The sequence below is a fragment of the Eublepharis macularius genome, chromosome 8 (genome assembly GCF_028583425.1).
Source record: "Eublepharis macularius isolate TG4126 chromosome 8, MPM_Emac_v1.0, whole genome shotgun sequence".
Classification (NCBI taxonomy): Eukaryota; Metazoa; Chordata; class Lepidosauria; order Squamata; family Eublepharidae; genus Eublepharis; species Eublepharis macularius.
Genome location: NC_072797.1, coordinates 113,473,948 through 113,500,686, shown reverse-complemented (window position 1 = coordinate 113,500,686; position 26,739 = coordinate 113,473,948). Strand labels below are relative to the sequence as shown.

The following is a 26,739-nucleotide window of genomic DNA, read 5'->3' as shown; positions in this document are numbered from 1 at the left end:
AAACAAGAATATAAAATTAAAGGTGACATTCGTATCATGTTTAAAATTGTATGTTGACACATTATATTGCCATGTTAATTCTCTTCACAGCTACCAAGTATGTTTTGTGTTGTGTATAAGTAAGCTGATCTAGTGGCAATCTTTTCCAGCAGCAGTTTTATTTAGAATGTGCTCCTCTCTGACATAAAAGGGTTGTGTCAAACCATGGGAGGTGATGATGATTAAGGGGAGATTAAAAACCTAATCTCATTTTGTTTTCTTGTATATTTGTGCCTGAGCTTGGTGTTTGTTTTCAGACTTTTCTCTCTAGTGGTCTGAACATGTGTATGGTCCTGTATGAAGAAGCTCATGTCCCAGTTCAGGCGCATGAGTCATACAAAAATAGCCAAGCATAAGAGAGAAATTTCCCCTCTGCTGCTTCTTGCTTTCTGCCTTTGCAGGAGCTTCTAAGTTGGATTTTGACGTCTGACTGGGAAAAGTGCTCAAACCTGGACTTAGACCATCACACTTTATGTTTTAGGAATCCTTTTGACGAGAGTGACAGGGCTCTGGTGGAAAATGAAGTGGAGACAGGGATTTGGCAGCATAATCTGAAAAAGATTTATTAAGAGAAAAAGTGGTCAGAATAATATTAAAGTACATTACCGCACCAAAATACTAAGGACCCCATTTGTAGCTGTACTCCAGTCCCGGTGTTCACACAATATTTACCCATACTTTGTAGCATGTATCTCAAAGAGGGACAGCTTAAACGGGATAAGAAAGAGGGTAGAAGGGAGATAGTACCTATCCGTCTTTATGGCTTCTGTGCAGTCCCACATTGGGACTGTGCTCACGGAGGCCAGCCATGGAGAAGATTTCCAGAGCTTTCTCGAAGACTAGGAGTGCCACTCCTCTCTTTGGTGCTTTCCTGCCAAAAACATCACATGACCAGGAGGAAGGGCACTACTCCTTCAGTTCTCTTTTTGCCATCACGGAGGAAGGATCTCCATTGTTGTTCTCTGCTTTTCCCATATCTCATCCATGAGGCTGAGGAGAATTATTTCCCTTAAAAGTTTTTAACTATCAATAGTTATTCCAGTGAAAAATAATACTACTACATTTAAGGAAGAAAAGTCTGTCCCTTCATCGTTATGGCTTAAGACAAGCCTCTTCAAGATGCTGGAAAACGCCAGCCTGATCAAAGGCACCTGCTCTCTCCCTGGCAGCCTTGATTACTAAGGGCTAAGTCGTAAGAGGTGTGGCCCATCAGAGCCTCCTCACAACAGCTCTTTCTTCAAGGCTACAGCTGTGTCCCAACCAGGGCCGGCGCATCAATGGAGGTGGGTCTGGCAGCCATCTCAAGCACTGAGGCGCTAGAGGGGGCATCGGGGGCGCGCACTGTGGAGCTGGCAGCGCTAGCGGCTGAGCGGGAGGGCTGGGAAGCCACCTGCGCACCGCCCCGGCCGCCTGCTGTGCCTGGCCCGCAGCTGCTGCGCCCGTCCAGGAGCGTGTGCTGACGGCGGCAGCACAGGGCAGTGTGAGTGGGCAGCCTCCCAGCCCTCCCGCTCAGTTGCCCTGTTCTGCCACCACCTGCACACAGCTGTGGGCCAGGCGCGGCGGGCAGCACAGGGCAACTGAGCCAGTTGGGCCGGCTCGCAGTGGCATGCTGCATGATGACATCATGCACAATGATGTCATCACGCAGTCCAGGTGCGCGCGCGGGAGCAGCAACAGCCCTGAAGCTGCCCCCAGCCTCATGCACCAGAAACTCTGGCACCAGCCCTGGTCCTAACCTAATTGAAGGCACCTGCCCCCTCGATTCCGAGGGGAGAAGCCCGGAGATGTGGCCTGACAGAGCCTTCTGCTCCAAGACTCCTTTCCTTTATGCCTCTCTAGATAAAGGCCCCTCCCCTCCTTGGCTGGGTCAGTTCTGTGGGGAGACACCTGGAGGTGCAACCTAAAATAGGCCTGGAATCTGCAGCTGAGAGGCTTTCCCCCAAGGCCTTAGGAACTGTGCCTCAATGTGACTCAAGGAATCCGTCCTCCTAGGCTGCCTTTGGTTCCAAGGTGCAGTCCCTGGAGGCAGGAGTTAATACAGCTACCACAGTGACATAGCAGCCTGGAACCATCAGTGTAATGATTGGGGCTCCTCAGTTGCTTCTGTTTAACAGAGGTGATAAACTTGCACCTTTAAGCACAATGCATTTTGAAAGCAGTTTTTTCCTGTGGGTTCCATGTGTGTATACATTCCCTTTTTCCTGCCAGAGAATGGTGCTGGCTCTCCCCAGGGTTCTTAGTCTCATTGCTGTAAGATTCAGTGGTCACTTAGGGATGTGAAGAGGGTCTTTTTCAATTGTTTTCATCCTATCTCTGGAGCCATTCCTTTATGACACCATTTCTAACAAGAACCAGTTTGATGTAGTGGTTGGAGCATGGGGCTGGGATCTGGGAAATCCAGATTCAAATACCATTCTGCCTGAAAGGCTTGCTTGTGGCCTTGGACCTGTTGCAATCTCTCGGCCTGGCTTGTGCTTAAGGTTGTTGTGTGGATGGTATGGAAAGGTATAAAATGTTGTAACCACTTTGAGTCCCCATTGGGACTGATGGGTAGGGTTTAGATAAACTCCACACCCATATTTTTAAATGTCATTTTATGCTTATCCTCTGGGTGCCCAAGGACCAAAAGTCCTTGCCACACAAACTTTCATTAAATAGGCTGTTGTCAGGGCCTCTATTACAATTCTTTAGCAAATTTACACTTCATTCCAATGCACATTGTTATTATTGATGGCCAGCAGATTAAATAGCTCTTCATCTCTAATTCAGTCACTGTAAACTGCGAGTGCTGTAAGCTGTTGGTCTGTGTGGGAAACAGAATTCCCCTGCTGCAATTCTTCCTTTAAGCTGATAATCAACAGGTCATTATGATTCTTTTACCATCCCCTTTGAAGGGAGCATGAGACATGCTTTAACCCCACCGTGGAGTAGAAAGGGTACTGGTCAAAGTCTTATAAATTGAGGCCATTGAACATCTCCAATAGCAGACAACTTCTTTGTATAATAAGATGTCTCTCTTACTGTCTAATGTATAATAAGATGTCTCTCTCACTGTCTGCCCAGTGTCTCTTTAAGGAATAACGTTTATTTGATATGAGTGAGTTCAGTTTACTCTATTTAGATATATGTGCGTTTCACAACCTATAACTGTAGTGTATGTGACAAGTTTGTTCCTTTAACCTGGGTGAGTGTTTTAGACAGCCCTAGTCTGTGCAAGGGCTTATTATTTAGTGGTTATTGCTGTGACTTCACACTGACTTCTTCAGTGCAGATGGACAACACTCTGTGGGGAGGAAGAGGCTTGCTGCTGAATCCTTTAAAATCATTTGTCTCTCCTCATTGGTGATTTACTGTACAAGAGAGAGTAGAAATTTAATGGTCTGCTGTCTTGTCTACTACTCACAGGTTTCCTACACATTTTTTCACATCTGTGTTGCTTTGTGAGCCCAAAAGTCCCAAGGTCTTTCCCACCTCTCCTCTCAACTAGGTCTCCTGTCCTCCCATTAATTGAACAACTTGGTTCAGTGTTACCCCTGAGACTGAAAAAAGTGGTGTTATTTTTGAGTGCTCCTTATTTCTTAAGGAGGACCGACGGAAAAGGCTATTTTAGGTCCAGGTCATCTAATTTACAGTTGGGCTTGGTTTTCTTATTCATACATCTCTCTACCCTTCCTGCAGAGCATCCTTCTGTAGTTGGGTGTGCAGACTGCTCATGGCAGAATTCCAACACCTTAAATGTTGCAAAACAAGTAGGGTATCCCACTTGAGGACACAATATAGTTTTTTCTCTGCTCTGTTGATGCTTGATTACTGACCCTTTTCAGGGCAACTTCCTTTTTATCCTACAAGTTGAAAAAGAATTTCCTTTGCCTTTTCAGTCTTAGAGTGCAATCCTAAGCAGAGTTACTGCAATCTAAACACATTGATTTCAATGGGTTTAGACTGGAATAACTTTTAGGATTACACTGTTAGTCAATCCACATTTACTAAGATTGTTCAGCATTTTCATTTTCACCTTGACACTTGTGTGTTCTTATATATCTGTATGTGACTCCTTAGCAGAATGTGGTCTTCAGTTTAAGTTTCACACTTCAAGGAATACCAAAATTTGTTTTCTTTCTTCCTAGACAGAGCGTATCTGCACCATTCTTGTGCTTTCAGTGCTCTGTTCTTTCCAGGGCATTCCCATGATGCTGTGAGTCTGAGATTTAGTGCCATCTCACGGGCTGCCCCTGCAGTATGGGGACCTGCTATGAGACTGTGACTTCAGGTAGCTCCTGGTCTTCTTCTACTACTACTTTCACCAAGTGTACTAGGCATACCTTACCTTTCTTTATATTGTGTTTTACTGCAAATGCTTCATATCACTGCAATGCGTTGCAATTATGTTTTCCTCAACTAACTGGCGCCATCTCCTAGATATTTATAGCAGGACTTTTGACTCAAATGCTCTAAATGTTCCTCTTCCTTATTTGATCTCCAAAGACATTCCAAGTAGGGGTGTAACCCCTTGTTAACTTTTTGCACTTCCCTGGTGCTTCATTTTTAGTGTACAGCACTTCCACCTATGGAACGAGGACATTGTGGGTTCTAACATATGTCCCTCCATTCATAGAGTTCCATATTGTTAATATGTCCAGTTCCCTTGCCAGGATTCCCTGCCTGGGATCAGCTTTCAGCCCTGTTGTCTCACAATGCTGTCAGTTGTATTAGTCATTCAGGCTCCAAAAGAGACCTGGCAGTATCTAAACACAAACCTTCCTTTGTGGATTGGCAGAGGCTATCACACTCTCCCTTGAGAATGTGATTGTTCAATGCCCTTTACCTATAATAGCTATTTCCACCAGAGTGCTCTTTTTTCATGGCTGTATTCCTGCGTTTACTTTGGCAGGGACACTTTTAGAAGGACCTCTGAATTAATGTCAGTTACACTCTAAGCTTCTGTTGGGATCCTCTATAGTCTCTTACTTTGAGAGCTTCACATCCACCTCCTTCAATAAGTGAGCTTGCCACTCTCTCAATGTGGGACTGCATAGAAGCCACAAAGATGAAAACAGGGTTGCACTTAACCTGTAACTGTTCTTCGTCAAGCGGTTCTCTGTGCAGGCACACATCCCTCCCTTCTGTTCCTCCGTGAACTCTCTGGAAACTTAGTTTCTGGGATGATGTCTTTGGTAGTGGCATGTAGAAAACTGAGCGAATATCACCCCTCCTTGTCATGTGATGTTTTTGGCGGGAAAGGGCCCAAAGGAGGAGGGTGCTCCTTTCCAGAGCTAGAAAGCTCTGGAAATCTCCGTGGCTGGCCTGCGCAATGTGCAGTCCCAATGTGTGCCTGCACAGAAGATGACTCAATGAACAACAGTTACAGGTAAGTGCCATCCTTTTTTTCTGCATAGAGATGTCATTTGAGAGGGCTTAGGAACAGGCAAGCATTTGATGATCTAGATGGATCTCAGACCCAAACCATCCTGAAGCAATAGGAGCTCTAAGACCAGTTGTTTGATAGGGGTGCTGTGAGGAAATTCAAGCAGCAGTTCAGGCATTAAATCCAGATGAAGTTCAAGGAGCAGAACATGTGGAACAAAACAGGGGAAGCAATTTCAAAAATGAGCATGAGTTTGAATCTTGTTATATGGGCTGGGGAATAACAGAGGCAGAGGGTTTTTTTGTGAGGATGGTGGATGTAGAGGTGTCAGAGATATTATTGGATTGGTTGGAATGAAAAGGAGGGCAAAGGCTTCAGGAAGTGTGTTTGGGAGGGTTTTCAAAGCCCAAAGACTTTCCAAATAAGGAGAGCCAGAACAAAGTAGATTAGGGCATCTTCGTTTAAAAGCTGAATGTTTAGAATAATAGTCATGGAGCTAACTGCCCGAGTGCCAAGGATACATACCAAAGGATACAACCAAACTTGCTAGCCATTGTATTTTATAATTAAAATTCAATACTGTGAAGTGGTCTACTCGTACCTATTTTTCTGGCCAGTCTAGTTTCTTTTTCTCACACTCTCATCCCCCAACTAGGGCTCACTCTGTATTCTTCAGCAAACAACTCATGGAAAGGTCAGGCCAGACCTTTCTAAGGTAAAAAGACAGGTAGGCTTAGTTACAGACCAGAGACATATAGAATGGGCCACAAAATGGAGGCAGAATAGTCACCGCAACAGTAGAAGAACACTAGAAAACTTGCTTTCCCAAGAAATATAATTTGGGGTTATCAGCTTCGGACACAGGTTGAAGGCCTTGTAAAACTGCCTTATGTGTTACTACTGTTCCACATGTTGTTTACAATTCTGTGCCTTTCTGTCTTCTCAGGGTTAGTCTAAGTGATGGCAGTGACAGTGACAGCAGTTCAGCATCTTCACCATTGCGTCATGAGCCACCACCATTACTAAAAACCAATAGCAACCAGGTACCATTGTATGATGTTCCTACTGTCATCATGATCACTTTTGTTTTTTGCCTAATTAGTGGGTTGGAGCCTGTGATCAGTCAGCAGAAGGCTGTGATGATCATGGATCTTTCCCACATTCCCCCACACCCCAGCAGCCCTTTCCAACTTTGTGGAACCCACATGGACTCACAGCCATTAGAGTGGAAAGGCTACAGCACGGGGGGCGGGGGGGATCACCATTCTTGACTGTTCTTTCACTGGAGTTCCACTGATGGAAGAGGAAAATTTTACCCTTCCCCACTGCACCAGGAATGACACCGCTCTTCCAAAAAAAAAATAATAATAATAAATCTACTTTTGAATTACTTTGCCCTTCTACAATGATTTCTGACTGAAATTAAAATAGTATCATCACAAAAATATTAGCAGAGTACAATAGGATGTACGTACACCTCATGAGGGCCAGGCTAGCTTTATAACAACAAATATTACCATAGCTGAAGCATTTGGAGAGAGGGAGGGAATGTGTGTCCTTTTGGGGTCTGGTAGGCTCCATTGGCCTTCTGTTGCTCACGCTGTGCACAGTATTAATATGCCAAAATCTGCACACCTTAAAAATCCTAATTTTCCATGTCTTTAAACTTTGATAGGATGTGTACCAAGGATCTTTTGGCCTCTCTCCAAGATAGATGATTCAGTCCAAACTTGATGAGATAGGAAAGCCACAATCTGTCTTCTAACTTTTTTAAAATGTAAAGACAGCCAGATGGAGCGTTTGAATGAGGTTGAGGCCAAGGCAGTTGGGGAAAGGGGGTTAACACTTCCTTTCTCAAATATATTCAGTGGTGTTTCAAACCAAAACATTTTGATCAGCTGTTTTTATTGATGATCGGATTCGAAGCACTGTTGAACATACTCAGATTTTACAAGTAAATCACATACTACAAGACCTGTCAGCAATGAACTGATTTTATTGGGGGGGGGGGAATTATGAGCGAATTGGCTAATAAACTATGTTAATAGGCTGGTGGAGATTCACTGTCTTTATAATAATAGTGTCAATACGCTGTGGCGGCTCCCAAGTGAAGGCTCTGGCCATTTATTTTCCCGTTCCCTGTTTCCAGGGTTTGTTTTTCAGATGCTGCTTTTCATTCCACTGAGGTTTCCAAGACCACTTATGTGTCTCACCCAAAACATCCAGAAGTAGAAAAAGTTATTCTAAAATACATTTTAAAACATTTTTGACTTTTTAGTTCGATTTGGGGAGGAATGCCGTTTGGCCACAGTTGAGATTTTTGTTCACTGTCATTAAAGCCATAAACTTGTTTTAAATAATGGAACATGATATTGTGTTTGCTGTGTTGAAACACAATCGCCTGTGGGCGGTATATTTTCTTTCAATAATCATAAAAAGGCAAGTCTTGTCAGCAGTTGACTAGCAGAAGATTTTTCCCCAAACAGCTGTAGAGCAGTTAATCTTTATGATTCAATATATGGAACATGATAAATTATTAGTGGTTTTTTTTTTACTGCCTTATATCCTACTATTCCATTCAGCTAAGTGTGGAGGGAAGAGCTGCCTTGTCCCAGGAAAAGGCGGCTTCTGCTGGAAGAAGTCTGCATACTTTGCCATGTGAAGCGGTAGGGAACAAGGCATTGAAATTAAATCCAGACAAAATAGAACTGCAGTGGCTTAGATGAAAGCTGAGCTAGGACAAAGTGTTCAAACTGCATTAGATGCACCTATCCCCTTGAGCAAGCTTATAACCTAGATGTGCTCCTGGACACTGTATTGGCCCTGGATGCCCAGGTGATATAAATAGTCAAAAGTATGTCTCATAGCTGCAGCCCTTCCTGGAAAAGGGAGACCTCTCAGTTTTCTCCTCTCCAGGCTAAGCAGCTCCTTCAACCTTTTCTCGTAAGACATGGTCTCCAGACCCCTATTGCCCTCCTTTGGACACATTCAAAGCTTGTCAACATCCTTCTTAACCTGTAGTGTCCAAAACTGTACACAATACTCCAAATGAGGTCTAACCAGAACAGAGTAAAGTGATGCCATCGCCTCACATGATCTGGACACTATACTTCTGTTGATAAAGCCTAAAATCCCATTTGCCTTTTTAGCTACTGCATCACAGTGCTGTTATATATGGGTTTGTGAAGTCATGTAGAATGGATACAAGCGAAGGCCCCACTGTTTTTCTTGAACTCTTGCCTTTTGATTCAGGGACTCAGAAAATTAGTTAACAATCAAGTCTTATCAAATTCAGTAGGATAAATTGGTGGTGACCCAACAAGTCCTATTGATTGTAATGAAATTTGAGCATTGAGAACTTTCTCTGAAGGGGGGGCGGGCTTGAGCTCCTGCAGGTGTGGTTTTCTATTTAATTTCAGTAGCAGGAGAATTGTATCCAGCAGAGCTCCCATTGCTTCTTGTTATAGCAGTTCAGTCAGTAAACTGTGGTGCTTGGACTCACGCTTCCTCTGTGAGCGAGCTCATGCTGTGAGACAGGCTTCCAGAGGATGTGAGACCCTGTAAAGCAGAGCTAGGGCAGGGAGTCAGACAGGGATGTATATTGGCTCCCGTTCTGTTCAATTTATATATTAATGATACGGTATCCTATTTGAACAATCCAGACTTCCATCTCCCTAAAGTTGGGAACAGGCATATTCCTGTGCTTCTGTATGCTGATGACGCAGTCATACTCCCCAGGACTCCTATAGGTCTGAGGAGAGCTTTGTGCTCACTTATGCAGTATTGCCAGGATAACACTCTAGAGCTCAGCTATGCTAAAACAAAGATAATGGTCTTTGCCCAGAGACCCAGAACTTATTCATGGAACCTGAACTCAGTCTGCATAGAGCAAGTACGATGCTTTAAGTATTCGGGTGTGGTCTTCCAGGCGACTGGGTCGTGCAATGCACATATTGCCCATGTTGCCTCGAGTGCTCAAAAGTCTGCCGGAGCAATTCAGAAATTCTTCTGGACTAAGGGAGGCAGATGCCTGACAGCTGCACTCAGGTTATTCTCTGCAAAATCATTCGCTCAATTAACGTATGGAGCTCTGCTTAGTATTAAATCCAACTGTACCCCGATGGAAATAACACAGTCAAAATTTCTGAGAGGTATTTTTCAGGTCCCCCCTTATACTACAAATGCTGCAATCCAACTGGACACAGGCCTGATAACAGTAGAGGCCAGATTATGGATTGCAGCAATTCTTCATTGGTTAAAGTTAACTTTTTTCCCTAAAGGACTTGTAAATCTAATGCTAACTGATCATTGTACACCATCTTGGGCTAGCAAGATAGATAGTAAACTAGCCTCTTATGGCTTATCACAGCAATTATTGCTCAGCATGGGTTATAATCAAGCCAAAAAGGGCATTAAGCAGAGAATAATAGAGGTCGAGAGACAACATGACTTAAACAGATTCAAGGTGTTACTGTTTGATCCTGACCCCATGGTTAGGCTAACCCCTATGCCTTATCTTTTCAATCTTGCCAATCACAAACACAGGAGAACCTTTACGTTAATGCGTTGGGACGCTCTTCCATCAGCTGTACTGGAAGGCAGATGCAAGCAGCGGCGGGGCCCTTTAAATAAGCCCCAAAGCTTTCCAAAGCATTTCTGAATGCTTCGGAAAGCTTTGTTTCAGTATTCCGAAGCGGGGCCAGCTTCGGGAAATACCGAAGCATTCCGAAGCAGGTTGCTTCGGGTAACTTTGGCCGAAGCAAAACCTGAAGCGCACAGCCCTAGTCCTATGCTCTTAACCACTACACCAAACTGGCTGTATGTCTGTATCTTCCTTTAAGTTATTTTGCCCATAGTATTTGCATCTTTTGTTGTGGTTAGGCATAATCTGCTTCAACTTTAAGTAAATTTCTAGAAATAGGTGCCATCCTAAAAAAAGTTGCTCCAGTCTAAGCCCATTGATTTCAATGGACTTAGACTGGAGTAACTCTTCTTAGGGATTACACTATAAATAATACAGATTCAGAATCTTGAACATCATTGTTAACTTCTGCAGTGACAGTTTCATGAGTAATTATTTATCTTACTACTGTTTATTTTGGTAACATTCACAAAGCTCTTTCCAGTGTCTAAAATGATATATAATTCCTTTTTCATGTATTTCATTTTGCAGTGTAAATTGTTTTTGTAGGGTATTTGACAGGAGAAGGAATACATAGGTTAGATAAATGGGCAGCTAAAACATGCTTAGACAATGAAGAGGTTTGATACGGAATTTCTAACAATCCTTCATTCTTTGCACTTCACCAGCTATTCATCTAGCCTTGTAGTGCCTTTAAATGATTTACTTTTCTTTTTTGCTTTCCAGATTCTAGAAGTAAAGAGTCCTGTAAAACAGAGTAAATCTGATAAACAGATAAAGAACGGCGATTGTGATAAGGTATAAAGGTCTAGTGAAAAGTCATCTTTGAATTCTCTTAAATAAATGTACTTCTCCTGTAGTAGATTTCCTCTTAATATATAGAAAGTCAGCAGCTAAAGTCTTACTTTCATTAAGTTCTAAGTCCAGTAGAACTTAAAGACCAACAAGATTTTCAGAGTATAAGCTTTCGAGAGTCAAAGCTTCCTTCATCAGATACAAGATATTAAGTACTTCATATACTCCATTCTGAGCTTATTGAAATCATTGGGCTTAGACTGGAGTAACTCTTCTTAGGATTGCTCTGTAAATATTTCCTAATTGTGCTCTCAGCATTTTGGCATCCCCATATTGAACTTGTATAGTATGAAATAATTTGCTCCATATTCTTGCTGACTAACCAGTCTCTTGAATTGCATGAGACCTGTCCTGTTCACATGTTACATTGAATGCACATACAGTCTGTGTATACATTCATTCATTCATATTTACTTCATTTATACCCCACCTTTCTCCCAGATGTGGACCTGTCATGGCCTGCCTCATTATAAGAAAGAGTCAGTGCGTGGGGACTAGTACCTGGATAAGGGTGAAACATTCAGCCATACATGCGTCGAATGTAAGAGTTACTCAACTGATGTGGAAAGAAAAAGCAAGTTTACACTGTACAAAGATTGTTTGTGCGTTCACTCTAACATTTACAGACAATACACTATGATGGTGCAAATGTGTTTGTGACACAAGTTTTAGTACTTAACAAGGTGTGTTTTGTTTCAAATTTTGGCCAACTTATTTTTAGGCATATCTTGATGAATTAGTTGAGCTCCACAGAAGGTTAATGACACTAAGGGAAAGACATGTACTACAACAGGTGAGAAGTTTTCTGTATTAAACATAGTGAATTTTTCCAAGAACCTAGATTTGTTCTGGTAGTGTCTAGACATTAATAATCCAACAATATAGGCTTTAATAAGTTCAATTTGTACTCAAAATAATAGAACATCTTGATATTTTTCTCTGCCCTACTGCAGCTGGCTTTATATTCTGATAATTCTCCTGAGTTTGCCAAGTGACTGAAGTGAAAGAATTACGAATTTTTAAATTAAATCAGAGCATTAAAAATTAAATTCATTTATCTTTAGCTGTGTTGAAGTTTAAATCATACAGGATTTGTTTTTTAGGGATTGTTCACGAAGTTAATATTTTGAATATGGTCGCTATTCAGTGGCAAAGCTCAGCTTCTTTTGTTTCACCATAAGAATGTGAGGACATTTAATGTCGATTTTTTTTTTAAAAAACCCTCCAAATAATCAAGAGGGTTAAAAATTGATGTTTCACTATCTGTACCTAAGGCTGCTTCAGATTCTATCTTATATACTAATAGTGAAATGGCCCTGATCCCTGAATACTTAAATCTGGAGATTGGAGCCACGAACGGACAAGACAGATCTTCCTACAAACCTGAAAAATGCCCCTGGTTCACAGAAAAATCTGAAAAAAATACACTGGGAGTGGGTTAAAAAATAAAAACCCAAAATGGTAAAAGGAGCACCAGATGCCTTCAGTAGCTGTTGCTAGGCAGCCATAACGCTTCAACCAGTATTCCAGACTTGGTTCCTGTCAGGAAAAGGCAAGGGGAGTGGGCAGGGCTCTTTCCAGGGCTGTTTTGGCCTTCAAGGAAGGACTCGATGGGGCCAGGCATAGACGCAACAACTAGATAACTAGATACCAAACGTACATGACCCACTCAGACCTGGCTGCTTGCTACTGTTTAACAGCAGCCCCCTCCCCAAACTACTGTAGTGTAGTGGTTAGAATTTCAGAATAGAATTTCAGATGACTTTGATCCAGTCCCACACTCTCAGCATATCCTACTTCTTAGGGTTGTTGTGAGGATAATTCGGAGGCAGGCAAGATGAATTATGTAAGCTGCTTTGGATCCCCATTGTGGAGGAAGGTAGTATGTAAATGAAATTATTTAAGAAATATAGGTGAAGCTGAGGGAGAAGATAAAAGGTAAATTGTTTAGTGGGTTTGAAGCTGAGGAGGATGTACAGAAAAGCGAACCTGTTACCAAGAGGTACTAAAGGTGAGTATATGGAGGCTGCCAGGAGGAGAGAAAGAGGAAATAATGTGGGGAAGGGGGATACAGAGAAAAGTGAAGTTACCCTCCCCACCCCATGTCCTTGCAGTTTCCCCACTGTGCAACCTGGCCCAGCTCAGCCAACACCATGCAACTGGGACATAGGGGAGAGTCTACTGGGGGAGGAAGGGGGAAAGTAAAGAGTAGGAGACAGAGAACAGTGGGTGGGAGAGAAGGAAGCAGGAGAAGGAGAAGAGGCTGTGGGAGAGATAGGAAAGGGAGAAGAGCACATGGAAGGGGAGAAGAAAATGAGAAACCCCCCCCACCCACATACACACACACAGTTCCTGTGGGTTCCCCGCTTTTTTGTGTGTAATAGTCAAGAACTGGTTTTAAAGTACTAGGAATAAGTTATAGATTTTGTTTGCAAAATTGACATGAAACAGGAGATATTTACATTCTTGACAACATACATTGAGTAAACAAAACAATATATATAAAACAATCTTTTCTGTGTGTTTTATTAACTTAACTAGGGGTGTGTAGTTTGGGTATCCGATTCGGGTAAAATACCCAAATTGGGCCCAATTTGGAAAGCTTCAATATTTCTGAATCGGGGCCAGCATTCTGGCCCTGATTCGGAAATACCACATCAAAGCTTCTTGAAGCATTCGTAATGCTTCGGGAAGCTTCAGGGGCCCAGGGGTTAAGTTTAAAGGGCCTCTTTGCAAGCAGTAGGGCCCTTTAAACTTTCCCATTCCCAACCCTTACCCCCCCACTCCCACTTACATGGCACTGTGCTGGAAGAGGTGGCCCTCCTGCCTCCCCACTGGTCTCCGGCGGTGGTAGTCCTCTCTGCTGGCCAGCTGGCTGCGTCTGCCGTGGCTGTGCAGCAATGGTGGCATGGAAGGCCCTCTCTGCCAGCCAGCTGCAACAGCCGCAGCTGCGCGCCGACAGCAGCAGGGAAGGCCTTCTCCGCCAGCCAGTACAGCATTGGCTCCAGCCTTCCGCCTGACCAAGTAAGTGGGGTGGGGATGGGAGTTTAAGGGTGGGGTGAGGGTGGACCTCCCCCTCCCCCATCACTTCAGTATGCTCCGAATCTTTACGGAGTGTGCCACAGCAACTTAAAAACCCAAATCCAAATTGGCACGCCGCTTCGGATTTCGGGTTTTTCTGAAGCTTTTTCGGGTGCACACCCCTAAACGTAACCCTTTATATATCATTAGCAATTATGGTAATTTTGGGACTGTTTGACATATTCACAGTAACAAACCTAAGATTTATAAGAGCATGCTTAGCAGAGAGTCAGTTCTAGTTCTCTAACAAGTATATCTGAATGATAAGTATACACTTAAAATAAAACTTAAACGTATGCTTAAAAATGTAATGAGTGATATGGTCCTTGTTCTTTTTAGGAGCCTGCACTTCATATTGATCATACACATTAATTGTTCAGTGGGGGCATTCAGAAAATAGGATCAAAGTTTCCATTCTTTTCACTTAGGCATCATGGAAATGATATATTGATAGGCATGATACATAAAATCCTTGTGCCTGGATCCCTTTTGCTAAAGAATGAGTTCCTCTGGTGGATGAATCCTTCCTCTTTGAAGGAAGACTGTTACTTAAAGCAGGCAGCATTTGGAATCCAGCACATGAAAGTTTGATTTCCTAACTTCAGATGAGCTCTGAGCTAGTAGGTAGGCTGTGAAATAGTAGCCCTTTTCAGGGATTATGTTTGCACATATTGGACAAACGTGCACAGATTGGACAAACATGCACCAGGCACATAATAACCGAAAAAGGGCTAAAATGTTAAGGAGAGCTAAGTCTAGTTCTTACTCCACTTTTGACTTGCAAGATGGCAATAGTTACTTCTAACCTAATATTAAATTGGTAGGTTGCAAAGAGTAAACTAGAATTCTGTTTTATGACCAATCCAGTAATGATAAATATCTTTAAAAAAAAAAAAAGACCGCCTAGTAAACCTGTAAAAGGTCTGTCTTAAAGGTTTTTCAGCCCTCATATATGTTTTGTTCTGTAAAGAAGTCTAAATTGTTACAATATGATAGATGGCAGTGAAATTGAAGTGGAAGTGACAGTGTATAAACAGAAGGGTACTTTAAAACAACAAAGTGCACCATTCCTTATCAAGAACAAATAAGATTTCCTTAGACCTTACTTCTTGATTCTCCAGTTAAAGTATTTTACATTAGCAATCAGAAATCTTGACAGCTTTAATCTTAAATCTTTCCCCCCAATGTTTTTCAATAGATTAAGAATGTGAGTGGTAATATGAAAAGCATTAACATAACTCCCTTTGGCAGGTGGTCAAGAATGCCCCTAAAGCTTTCTTGGCTATATCTTGATATATTTTGTGCCACTATTAAAACTAGAGGGGGGGCATCTTGCTCAAATGTACCAGGTGGCCTTGACACTGTATTTCTAAGAGACCAGGATGAAAAATGGAGTTCAAATGTTCACGTTGCTCTTAGCTAGGAGTTTTAAAAGCATAGATAGCGATCAACAAATGAGATTTTATTTCTTGTTTCCTTTAAGAATGCTGCATAGCTTAAAAATGCATCTGTTAACACTTCCTAACTGCTTTTGAATTCCTAAAATTTATTATTGTGGGAGTTAGAAGAAAGCCGGATTCTGGCACTATTACAAGAACACGCATATCCAATATAGTTCCTTTTTTAAAAGAAACTTCTGAGTTGTTCTAAACTTCGGTTTATTAAGTTGTAGTGAAGTGAAAAATACATCAGCAAATGGGATTACATTCTTCATTCTCAGAGGGAAACCTTGAATTATTTCCTTATTAGCCGTTGATTATTGTAGCTATAGTTGCAACACAAACCACTGCTATTAAGTGAAGGTTACATCACAATATGAGTGGGTGGCCGTTTTAAAAATGGTGCTTCTCAGCAGGTTGGTCAGTTAATTTTTGGCAGTGTTTTATGTTTTATATTGATTGGAATTTTATTACCTCTTGGTAATCCAGAAACATATGAAATATGGCAGCTGGAAATAAATAGCCAAAATCATTGAGCGTATATTTACAGTGCATAGTTATTCCAGTTTAAGTTCATTGATTTGGTGGGCTTAAACTGGGGTAAGTGTGCACAAGACTGCGTGGTTAAACATTCCATCAATATCCTTTGTTGCCTCCTTTGAATTGCCTGCTAGCACTCTTATTTCTTATGTATAAGATTGTATTATTTTAATATATATCTATATATAATATAAATTTCATGAAAGCTCGTATCTTATTAACATTTCTATAAATCCATGGAACAATTTAAGGTGTCCTTTTCCATTTTCAGTGAGTCAAGAAAACTCCAAGTCTATGATACTTACTATAATCAGATGCTACTACTGGTACCATAACATTTCATTTGCACTCATTTATGCTCTATTACAAAAAGATTGCACAATTGAAAGTATCAAAATGTAAATAGAATTCTCTCTTCCAAAAATTAAAGATTTTCAACTAACTAAAAAATGAGGCTGATGAATTGGGCTGTCAGTCTAATCAACTCAATCAGTTTAGAAAGTTATGCTATATCCCAGACTCGTTTAATCCAGTTTTCCTGCCTTTTTCTAATTCTGTGCAAGTAAACTTATTTTTCACACAGGCTGTTCCTCCTCCATGCCCTCATTTCATACTTCAAAATACCTGCCCCCTCCTGTCTGCACCTGCGGGCTTGAAGTTCTAAGAACTTGGTTCTATTACAGTAGAAAATAGCAAGACTCCAATAGCACCTATAAGACTAACAAATTTTGGGGTAGGATATGAGCATACCTTGGTTCTACTGGTTAGCAATCCCCTCAGTTCATTTTTCCCATTTACTAAAAATAGGGAAAGGGAAAGTAAGTAAGATGCTTCCATCCCTTTCTCTTCTTTTCAGTTTCTATCAAATAAAGGGGGAAAATATGAGAAAATCCAGTTAGCATTTGTAAGAGGAACCCTTTGGGGAGACAAACGATCTAATAGAGGTGGTTTGTTGCCTTGTGTGCAATGAAGAGCTACAACTAAAGAATATACCATAATTACTGACTGCTTAGTGACTAGAGATGGGTACGAAATGGAGAAAAAATTAAACAAGCATTTCGTGTTTCGTTGCATTCCATGAATCACGAACTTTCATGAAATTATCCTGTTTCGCGAAACGATTTTTTAGTTTTGTGATTCGTCAGAACCCAGGGCACTGCAATGGCCCCCTTCATACCCAGAGATGACAAACTCACATGGAGACTTCAGCAGGCTCTCCTACACCCACCCTCACCCTACAAGCCAGCAAGAACAAATGCTCTAAATAAAAATATAAGCAAAGAAAATTAAAAAGAAAAAAAAGTAAGCCTCATTCAAGCTAGGTCCCAGAGCCAGGCAATGCCCTAAGACTGGGGTTGGGTGGGGTGTAGGAAAGAAGGCACCCTCATCCAATGACCTTCCCAGCAAGGCCAAGCGCTGAAAATAAGAGGCTTTTCAGTCTCTTTTAAAGCAGCAGCAAATCCAACCAAATGCTCCTAATTCCACTCTCTCACTCCAAATCCCAGCAACAGGTCCTCCCTCTCCCTCTGTCTACTGGAACTGAAAAGCTCGAGGCAGAGAGCTGTGCCTTATATAAGAAATGCTCACATAGAGCAGAACAGAAAGTCTCTGGTTGGTAGACAGACCTGCCTAACAGGGTTTGGAGGGATGAGATTGGTGTTCCCATAGCTACAGAAGACCCATCTCCTCAGTTGTCTAGGGGATTAACCCCCCTGCTCCTTGCTATATAGGGCAGAATGGAAGCTTTCCAGTTGGCAGGGAGAGCTGCCTATCAAGGTTATGTGGGCTCAGATTGGGGTTTCCAATGGCAACAAAAGGTCTGCAGACATTCTAGGCCTATGTTGCCTAGGAAATCAATGGATCAGTGCCAGCCTGTTTGGCATCGCCATTCATTAATCAAATGAATCGGCCCCAAAAGTTGTGAATTTCGTGAAAACCGGGGCCCCACGAAACACATTTCGCGAAACATGAATCAGCCTGATTTGTCACGAAATTTGATTCATATTTCAATTCATGCCCATATCTATTAGTGGCATCAGTGAATTACTGGGTATGGCAGACCCCTGCCTTTCACATATCCAGCTACCCACCCTAAACCTCCCTTCACATGTTTGGGGCTTCCCTCTCAGGTAAGGGCTGGTCACCACATGCCACCTGACTAGCCTCCAATTTAGCAGACACAGAGCCCTGACCCAAATCCTCGCAGGGTCCCATCTCTCTTTTTCCAGAGGCTTCACCAGAAAAGCAGTTCTTTCCTTCTATTTACCTCCCTTCACCCAGCTGCTGCCCAGGGCTACTGGGAGAGGGAACTTGGAGATTATTTTCCCTATATATGTTGCCACCATTTACTTAAACTTGGCCTGTTTAATGTGACCAGAGCATTTGAGGTCTCTGTGTCTGATATTTTCCCTCAGTCAACTATTTCAAGCCGGCCATGGTTAAACAAAACAAAAAGAAACTTTATTTACAAGATGGAACTTAGGAGTGAATGTTTTAAACTTATAAATACTCCAGGATCAAACAGTTTGTGTTATCAGCCATCAAGTTTCTCTGCTGCCTTCTCTCAGCAGCATCCAAAACCCTTCTCCCCCCTCTCACTCTGTCCAACAGACTCCAACTATCCCTGGCTCAGTATTCTGCCCTCTCTCGTTGATTGGTTTCTCAGGAGGGGCATAGCTGAAGCCAGTCCTGTCCATCACAGTGGGCTGCAGAACGAAGGAGGAAGAATGATTGCTGTAGGTGGAATACAGTTGGTGCAGAAATGAATTTTAAATGAGTGTGACTGGGGAATGCAACTGTTTTTGAGCAATACCACCTTAAATGTGCAGTCTTAAACAGAGTTGAAATCAGTGGGCTTAGATTGGAGTAACTCTGTTTAGGATTTCACTCTCTGTAAGTAACACATGTCTGTCCTTGTAGTTTCCTAATCCATTGCAATTCTGTTCTGAAGCATTTGCAAATAAGGTTGTATTGCTTTATAGCATTGGAGAGGAGAACTGTGATTTAAAGGATACTTCCCCCTCATGTTGATCATTTTTCCTTTCTTCTTGATTCAGTGCTCTATCTTTATAGGTAATACAGTTCATAACCTTACTTTATTTTCATTCCTTTCTCTCTATAATGGAAAGAGGACAATTTAGTCTTCTGAAAGACATAAGAGTTTTAAAAGAAATTTTTGCTATGTATCTGTGAGCTTCATTTTTAGAAACTAACTCTGATGGTCTTGCAACTATAGTATATTTAATAGATTAAGCCATTTGGTGCTTTATTCAAAGTAAGGGCTGTAGTCAGAGATTTTCTTGCCCAGCTGAAAATGACCAATTGAACCAAAACAGCATGTGCACATTTTCTTTTTTGAAGACTTAATGAGCACAGCTCAATTCAGAGGAAAAGACCTCTGGGTGAAGTTGAAGCCAAATCCAGGATCCATCTACTGGGGGTGGGGGGGGACTTGGGCATCTGTTGCAGAATTTCATGTCATGCAATGATCATTGCAAATGGTTTTGTTTAAGTGGACCTGTAAAAATATTTTCTCTACTCATAAGATATTAATGGTAAAGTTCATTGAGCGGTTGTCATGGCACAGTGCTAGGTTCTGGTTTGTATCTTTAGCATCTCCAATAACAAAAACAAGTTAGGAAAGCCTCTGAGATCCTGGACAGTGACAGCCAGTTGAAATGGATCATTAGAGTAGACAAGTGGGGGACCCGCAAGGGGGAGCATCTCCTGTCCTCCTTCTCTTCCCTGCCTCCATAGCCTCTCCCCCTTTCTCTCTTTCCTTCTCTCTCACCCACCTTTATCCCCCTTTCTTCACCTTTTCCCCTCCCCCCCTCAGCAGCCTTTCTTCTACAACCCTGTTGTATGGTGCATGGTGGGAAACCTGCAAGGACTTGCAGGGGTATTTCACTTTTCTCTGTATCCCCTTCCCCACATTGTTTCCTTTTTCCCTTCTCCTGGTAGCATCCATATGCTTACCTTCATTATCCCTTGGCAATATGCTCCATATTCTTATTTTTCCATACATCCTTCTATTCTTCAAACCCACTAAACAACTTACCTTTTATCTGCCCCCCCCCATCTTCACCTATATTTATTTATTTACTTCATTGATATACTGCCTTTCTCCACAAGTGGGACCCAGAGCAGCTTACATCATTCTTCTTGCCATATTATTCTCACAATGACCCTGAGAAATAAGTTAGGCTGTGAATGTGTGACTGGATCAAAGTCCTCCAGTCAGTTTCCACAGCAGAGCAGTGATTTGAATCTCAGTCTCCCACATCCTTCTCTGAAACTCTAACCACTACACTACATTGGTTTTAGTTGTGGGAGGATCTGCTGTTGAACAATAGCAAGTTGCTAATCTGCCTGAGACATGCAAGTCTTATGGTATCTGGTTACCCAGTGGTCGCTTCTGGACATAGCCCCAACAAGTCCTCTCTCAAAGCTCTGGAAAGGGCCCTGCCCCCTCCCTCTGCTTTTTCCTGACAGAAACCAAGCCTGGAATACCGCTTGAATTGTTATGGTTGCCTAGCAACGCCACTGAGGGCATCTGGTTAAAAGCTACAGGTGCTTCTTTTATCATTTTAGGTTTTTTAAAAAAAACCCATGTCTCTATATATTTTTTAATTTCTGATTTTTCTGCAAACCTCAGGTGTTTTTCAGGTGTGTAGGAAGATTTGTCTTGTCCATTCATGGCTCCAGTCTCTGGATTTAAGAATCCTCAGGTCTTTGCCACTTGGCTATTAGTATATAAAATGAGCCATATTGGCATTCTGTTCGAATTGACAATCCACATTTAAACAGGATTACGTGTTGGAAAAATCTTATTGAAAGTGTTTGAGTTTTATTTTTAATTTAAAATATATCTAACAATATCACTAACAAAAATCTTTGGCAAACAAATAGTGATGAGATCCCAAAAAGTTTAGGCCTATCACCCTTCAAATTCTCGCCAGAATAAATAATCCAGTACCTTCTTATATTTTATGATGTTGAAGCATGGAAGACTTCACTTGATAAAGGTGTTCAATAAATAAGGTGCCACAATCAAAAGGGGTCCAGCTTTTTACTTCAGAGATTTGATAGCATCTAGAGTTCGGCCTTCTTAGACCATGGCACCAGGGAGGAGAGGTTCATCTTATATGTTCCATGGAAAATCAGAATTTAAATTGTAACATTGTCTTTTTCTTATTTTTTAATGACAGATTGTAAACCTCATAGAAGAAACGGGACATTTTCATATCACAAACACAACCTTTGACTTTGACCTTTGTTCACTGGACAAAACTACAGTTAGAAAATTACAGAGTTACCTGGAAACATCTGGGGCATCCTGAGGACACAACATGGCTGCATCAAAATACTGTAATATTTTTCTTTTTAAAAAAAGAAATAAAACATTCAGAGTGATGCAACCAAAATGGCAAAAAAAAAATCAACCAACTCTATTCAGCTTTATTTTTTTTGTTAAAGCCAGTCATCATCTCTTGATAAAGGAGAAGAAAAGTGACAAGCCTCAGAGGATTGCTCTTCTCACCAAGGAAATGCTCTGGAAGAGCTAGCCTGGATAGCCTTGAAAAAAAAAACACTTAATGAATGTGTATGGTATCATGTATCTCTCTGTGGTTTTCCAGGCCACAAGACGAATGCATGTTCAACACACTGCCTTATTACATAACTGATCTATTTATTATTGCATACGTATATTCTAAAGTCCTTGAGGGAATGACACTACCAGATGTTACGAGTCCTCGTGTACTGCTTACGATCCTTTGATGCAGCGCGCCGCCACCGTCACAAGCCTTTTGACCTTACTCTCCTTTCATTGCCACTTTCTTCTTACCCTTTACTATTCACTTTTTTTTTTAAAAGAAGGAACTTGTTTCCCACTTCCATGGCCTCCAGGAACAAGATACAGACAGAGGGAGGGGGCCAAAAGTGGCCCGACTTCCTTTTCTTTTTTTTATTATGCTCTATCTGCTGCAGCAGAATGGGTCCCCGGGCTGTAATCGTGTATTGATCATGGACCATGGTAGAAAATGCACCAAATAGGATCATGACTTGCTTTCTAGCCTTAGTCAATAAAACATTAGGACTTTTATTAAAGAGAAGTGTTACCGTCTGCTATCCTGAACCCAATGTTGTGTTTGCCATCGACATCTTTGTGTCTGTTCTTTAAAAATGTTGCATTAGATATCTACAGAAGTGAAGGCACTCTGAGGACTGCCATTAAAACAGGAACACCAGTCCAGTTTTCTTATGGGATTGTTACAGAAAATCCTTAATTTGGATGCATTTATTGCTCAGCATTCCACCACTCAGCTGCCCAGATGTGCAGTCCAATCTTTTGTTACAAAAGTATATTTTTTTTGTGATCCTACAGCATATGGTCTATTTAGATTTTGGCTCTTTTCTACCTGTTAAATTAAAACTTTTTTTCCTTTTAAACTGTTGTCAGACAACACATTGAGAAACAACTTGCAGTTTTCAGCACTTGTTTGGTGTACCCTACATGCTTCTACAGCAGGGCTGTCACCCAATAGAAGACATTAGTTGATTAATTTATGACTTTTAATTGATTCATCAGTTAAATCTACATGACTTTGCGTATGAATAAACAATAGTTCAAAAGACAATAAAGCCTGCTTTCTTTTTTTTAGCTGGTGCACTCATATGTCACCACGAACAACTCCTTAGAAGGGGTAGTCCCTCTCATGTGGGAGAGAATGCTTTTTCTAAGGCAACACCTGCCATCTGTGGGTTTTTTAGGTAACCATATTAAACATGTTTTAATTGTTAAAATAAATATGCTGCCCCCTTAATTGAGGGCACTTTTTTAATCGACCAGAAGGAACTTAATAGCTTAACCAGTAAAGCCAGCATCCGTAATTTCCAGAAGTATTTCTTTTGAATTAAAATGAGACACAAATGTGTTCATTAAAACAAGTTAGGAACCTTTACAAAGAGAAGGTTTGGGAGGAGAGTTTTCCTTCCTAGACACTGTTAATTGTTTTGGCCAAATGAAATATGCTTATGAAATAGTTGGGTCTGCTGGACCTACCATCCTTCAGACAAGGCTGTGTTGGAGAGACCAGTATATTTCCAGTCTGCTTCTTTGCCAGATATCCTCTGTAGCTACACAGTCAATCTACAGTAGCATATGAGAGTTTATTCCATGCACATATTTTCGTGCAGCCGCATAATACAAGGTTCCATCTAGGAGGTGTTCCTTCATAATCAAATGGGAATTCTTAACACTGTTTCTTTAAGTCCAAAGAAATGATTTCCTTTTGTGTGTGTGTGTGTCTGTTTGTTTTAAATTAAAATGTTGTTTGACCATAATCTATGGAAAGTCTTTCTCAGGCTTCCGAAAGAACAAGTGTACTTTTCTTCAGTAATGTTATGAATCTTATTGATGATTGGCATGAAACATACTTGAAGCGTTATGTTCTTTTTAAGTCCACATGTTAATTAATGTGCAATTGTTGGGTGGGACGGGAAGGGGTGGGAGGTTTTTGAAATCTCTTGACATCAAGCATATGATGTGATGTTGAAATGTGGAGGATGGGGGTATTTGGGTTTTTTACATTTTTGTCAACATTTTTTATATGAAATGTTTGAAAATCTAAAGGCTATCTTTCACTTTTTTTAATGGCACACAGTTGACATGTTTCCTTTCAGTTCAATGCAAAACGTGTACTTTTTGGTGTCCATTTTTGACTTTTCTAACTAAATTTTGTGGCAAAAACTCTTAAGAGGGTGTTGGAAGGAGCACAGCCCCACATAACTTTTGAATAGATATTGGAAAGTCACAAGTTTTTTTTAAATTTTGTGTTTTTAATAACTGACAAAATAAGTCCTTGGAGCCACAAAAATATAGTAGCTGATGTACAGAATTTGTGGGGGTGGAGGGGTTTAACTATGTAAAGGGAAGATTACTGCAATTACAGTAGACTCTTAACTCTGACTTGCATGTAGCTCATCAGTCATCCTTATAAAAATGTTAGTTCTCTAGTTGGATGAGACTGAAGATGGAATAAACACATTTCAGCTGCATTTGTGTGTGTTGAAAGTGAAGGGTGTTTTCCACAAAATTCTGGTAGAATAAGAGCTGGTAAGTGGTGTCCTTTTTTAAAAAAAAATTACCTTTAGTTATTTTGTATGCTGAAACAAAATAAATCATTTTTCAATTAATTTCATATAGTCATATTTCTCTGACAAAAAAACCAGCCTCTCAGCTGTGCGAACAAGGATTTTTGTTTGTTTAGGGCGAGTTAAAACATTACAGCATGCATGCCTAACTCTGACACCAGTTATATTATTCTTTCAGCAAATGAGCAGTATTCATCTTAGTAGGAGCTCAGCCTCAGGGATGTACCTTTAGTGCTGCAGCTCAGACCTGGGACCTGTGATGATACAAAGGAGGGTACCTTGAAGCATATGCAGAGTACCATAGTCCTTTGCCATGTATCTGGAATTAATAAGCAGAGATTTCGAGTCCAAGGGTGTGTGTGGGTGAGTCTTTTCCCCCTCTCTCCCTCTGTCTCTTCAAATTAACAGCTGTGAAAGATTCAGTTGTCCAGGATTTTATATAATGCTAAGCTGAAATTAATAGAATGAAAACAGACAAAGGATTTATCATACAAATCTGAATAATCCAAAAAGGGACATGGTTAGTGCCGTACCATAAAGTATAACTAAAGTATGCCAGTATTTGAGTATCTTATTGAAATGCTTTGGATTATACCAGACATTACTTGAAAAGAGCAACTACCACTGAAACTGGCAATTGAATGGCCAGCTTCTCTTTCCCCACCACAACATTATATTTTGACATTACAATTTTCTGTGTCTCCTAGTGATAGCCAACATGAAGAAGGAGTACAAAAACAACAGAATATTGTCATGTAAGGACACAAATACCTAGAGTTTATGGTAGGGAAAGTGGAGTCAGATACATGCTTGCTGGTTGTAACCAAGCATTTAAACTAACATTTATTTGGCCCTGCAGTACATACCAAGGCGCACTACTATATTTTAAAGTGATCTTTCTTTTCAACATTCATCTGAACAGGGAAGAAATTATGGGTACATCCTGGAGAAAATTGTTATGCTTTACATATCACTGAACATTGACCATAGTTACAGAAGTACTCGATTTATGTAGTTGTATTTTACAAATCTTTTAGTTGAGGAGAGCATATTGAGTTCTATTTTCATGGCTTAGTGCTTTTTCTTCTATCTGCTTCCTTACATGTATTAATGTGCAGTGTATTTTCAGCAATTCTGATTTCACCCAATCTTCCTCTGTGCTTTATAGCTGACTGCCTTCCTTCCTGCAAAGCTGGCTTGGTATAGGCCTCTGATTATTGTTCTTGACTCAGTCACTTGTGACCACTCCATATGTCCTGTGTGTGGAAGATACTGAGAGCCACATTTCAAAATAGAACAGAGCAACTACTGTCTATAATCTAAATATGTATGTTACGCAAAAATTAAATTTATTGCTGGAAGTGATGACAAACCCTTAACAGTATGAAGAGTCATCAATCTCTTTAAAAATAAGCTGTCTGCAAGAGCAGTTAAAAGACCAGAAAGTGCAAAATGCTTTCCTTGTCTGAACCTTCCTTACTACATGGCTGGACAAAATGGACTTCATTACGAATATTAAAACTTGCCTCGTAGCATGACAGCCTTTTGTCAGAAAATGGAGCTGCCATTTGTAAGTACCATTTCTGCATCCATTGGAAGAAAGAATAAAGAAAGGCAAGTTTATAGTCTTTATCTGCCTGTAAATCAAGGAAATTTTCACAACAGCAGCTCTGGGAATTAGTGCTAAGGAATCTAAAACCCAACTTAGACTGGTATCAGCAGATGTGTCACAGGCATGTAGGGTTACCAATCTCCAGTCGGGGCCTGAAATTCTCCCAAAATTAAAAGTGATCTCCAGACTACAGAGCTATGTTCTGCTGGAGGAAATGCAAGTTTGCAAGATAGACTCTGGTATTACACATCCCCATGGATCTTCATCCCCTCCCTAAACTCTGTCCTCCCAGGCATCCCGACCCCCCTCCACATCTTCAGGAATTTCCCAAGCTGGATGTCTATAATACAGGCTACATGAATGCATCAAAATATTAGGTTCTGGTTAGAGATGGGCACGAACCGGAATACGAACCAAAATTAGGCACGAACCAGGCTGGTTCATGGTTCGTGAACCATGGTTCGGCAGATCCCATTTCTGATGAACTGCCACGAACGTTAGGCTGGTTCGTTTGGTTTGTTTTTTTGGTTCGTCACTGCAGACAGCCTGGTGCCAATCAATCAGTTTCCTGGGCAATGGGTTGAACTTCCTGCAGACCTTCTGCTGACCTGGAAGTGACCTTCTGCTGGCCCAGAAGTGATGATTTTCTGACCTGGATGTGACGTTTTCATGAACCAAACAAACTGGTTCGCAAACCAGAGGCAGGTTTGTGAAAGTTCGTGGTTCGTGAAATTTGACGAACCACAGACGACATGGTTCAGTTTTTTTCCGGTTCATGCCCATCTCTAGTTCTGGGGTAGCAGAATGGCTTGAACATATGCAAATGGGAATCATGTTTAGAATGCTCTCCTCTGTTAAACCTTGCAAATAAAAAGTGAACACAGCAAGGAGAAGGCATAAGTTACTTCCCTTCTTACTTGGATGTTTCAGCATTAAATAGCATTCAAAAATGTCAAACCACCACCTTGTAGTCTAAAGTGGTTCAATCTGTTCTACCACCTCAGGACTTTAC

General features: G+C 41.2%; 1 protein-coding gene across 1 annotated transcript in view; it reads left to right on the top strand.

Moving 5' to 3' along the window:
* The window catches only part of MLLT3 (MLLT3 super elongation complex subunit), a 161,335-nt gene extending 137,178 nt beyond the window's left edge, over nucleotides 1-24,157 (top strand). Inside the window, exons 9-12 of the mRNA XM_054987518.1 lie at nucleotides 6,351-6,447; nucleotides 10,773-10,844; nucleotides 11,623-11,694; nucleotides 21,169-24,157. Of these exons, the coding sequence (XP_054843493.1) occupies nucleotides 6,351-6,447; nucleotides 10,773-10,844; nucleotides 11,623-11,694; nucleotides 21,169-21,300 (373 nt within the window). The 3' untranslated portion in view covers nucleotides 21,301-24,157. The remainder of the gene's footprint in view (nucleotides 1-6,350; nucleotides 6,448-10,772; nucleotides 10,845-11,622; nucleotides 11,695-21,168) is intronic.
* Nucleotides 24,158-26,739: the final 2,582 nt, after the last annotated feature.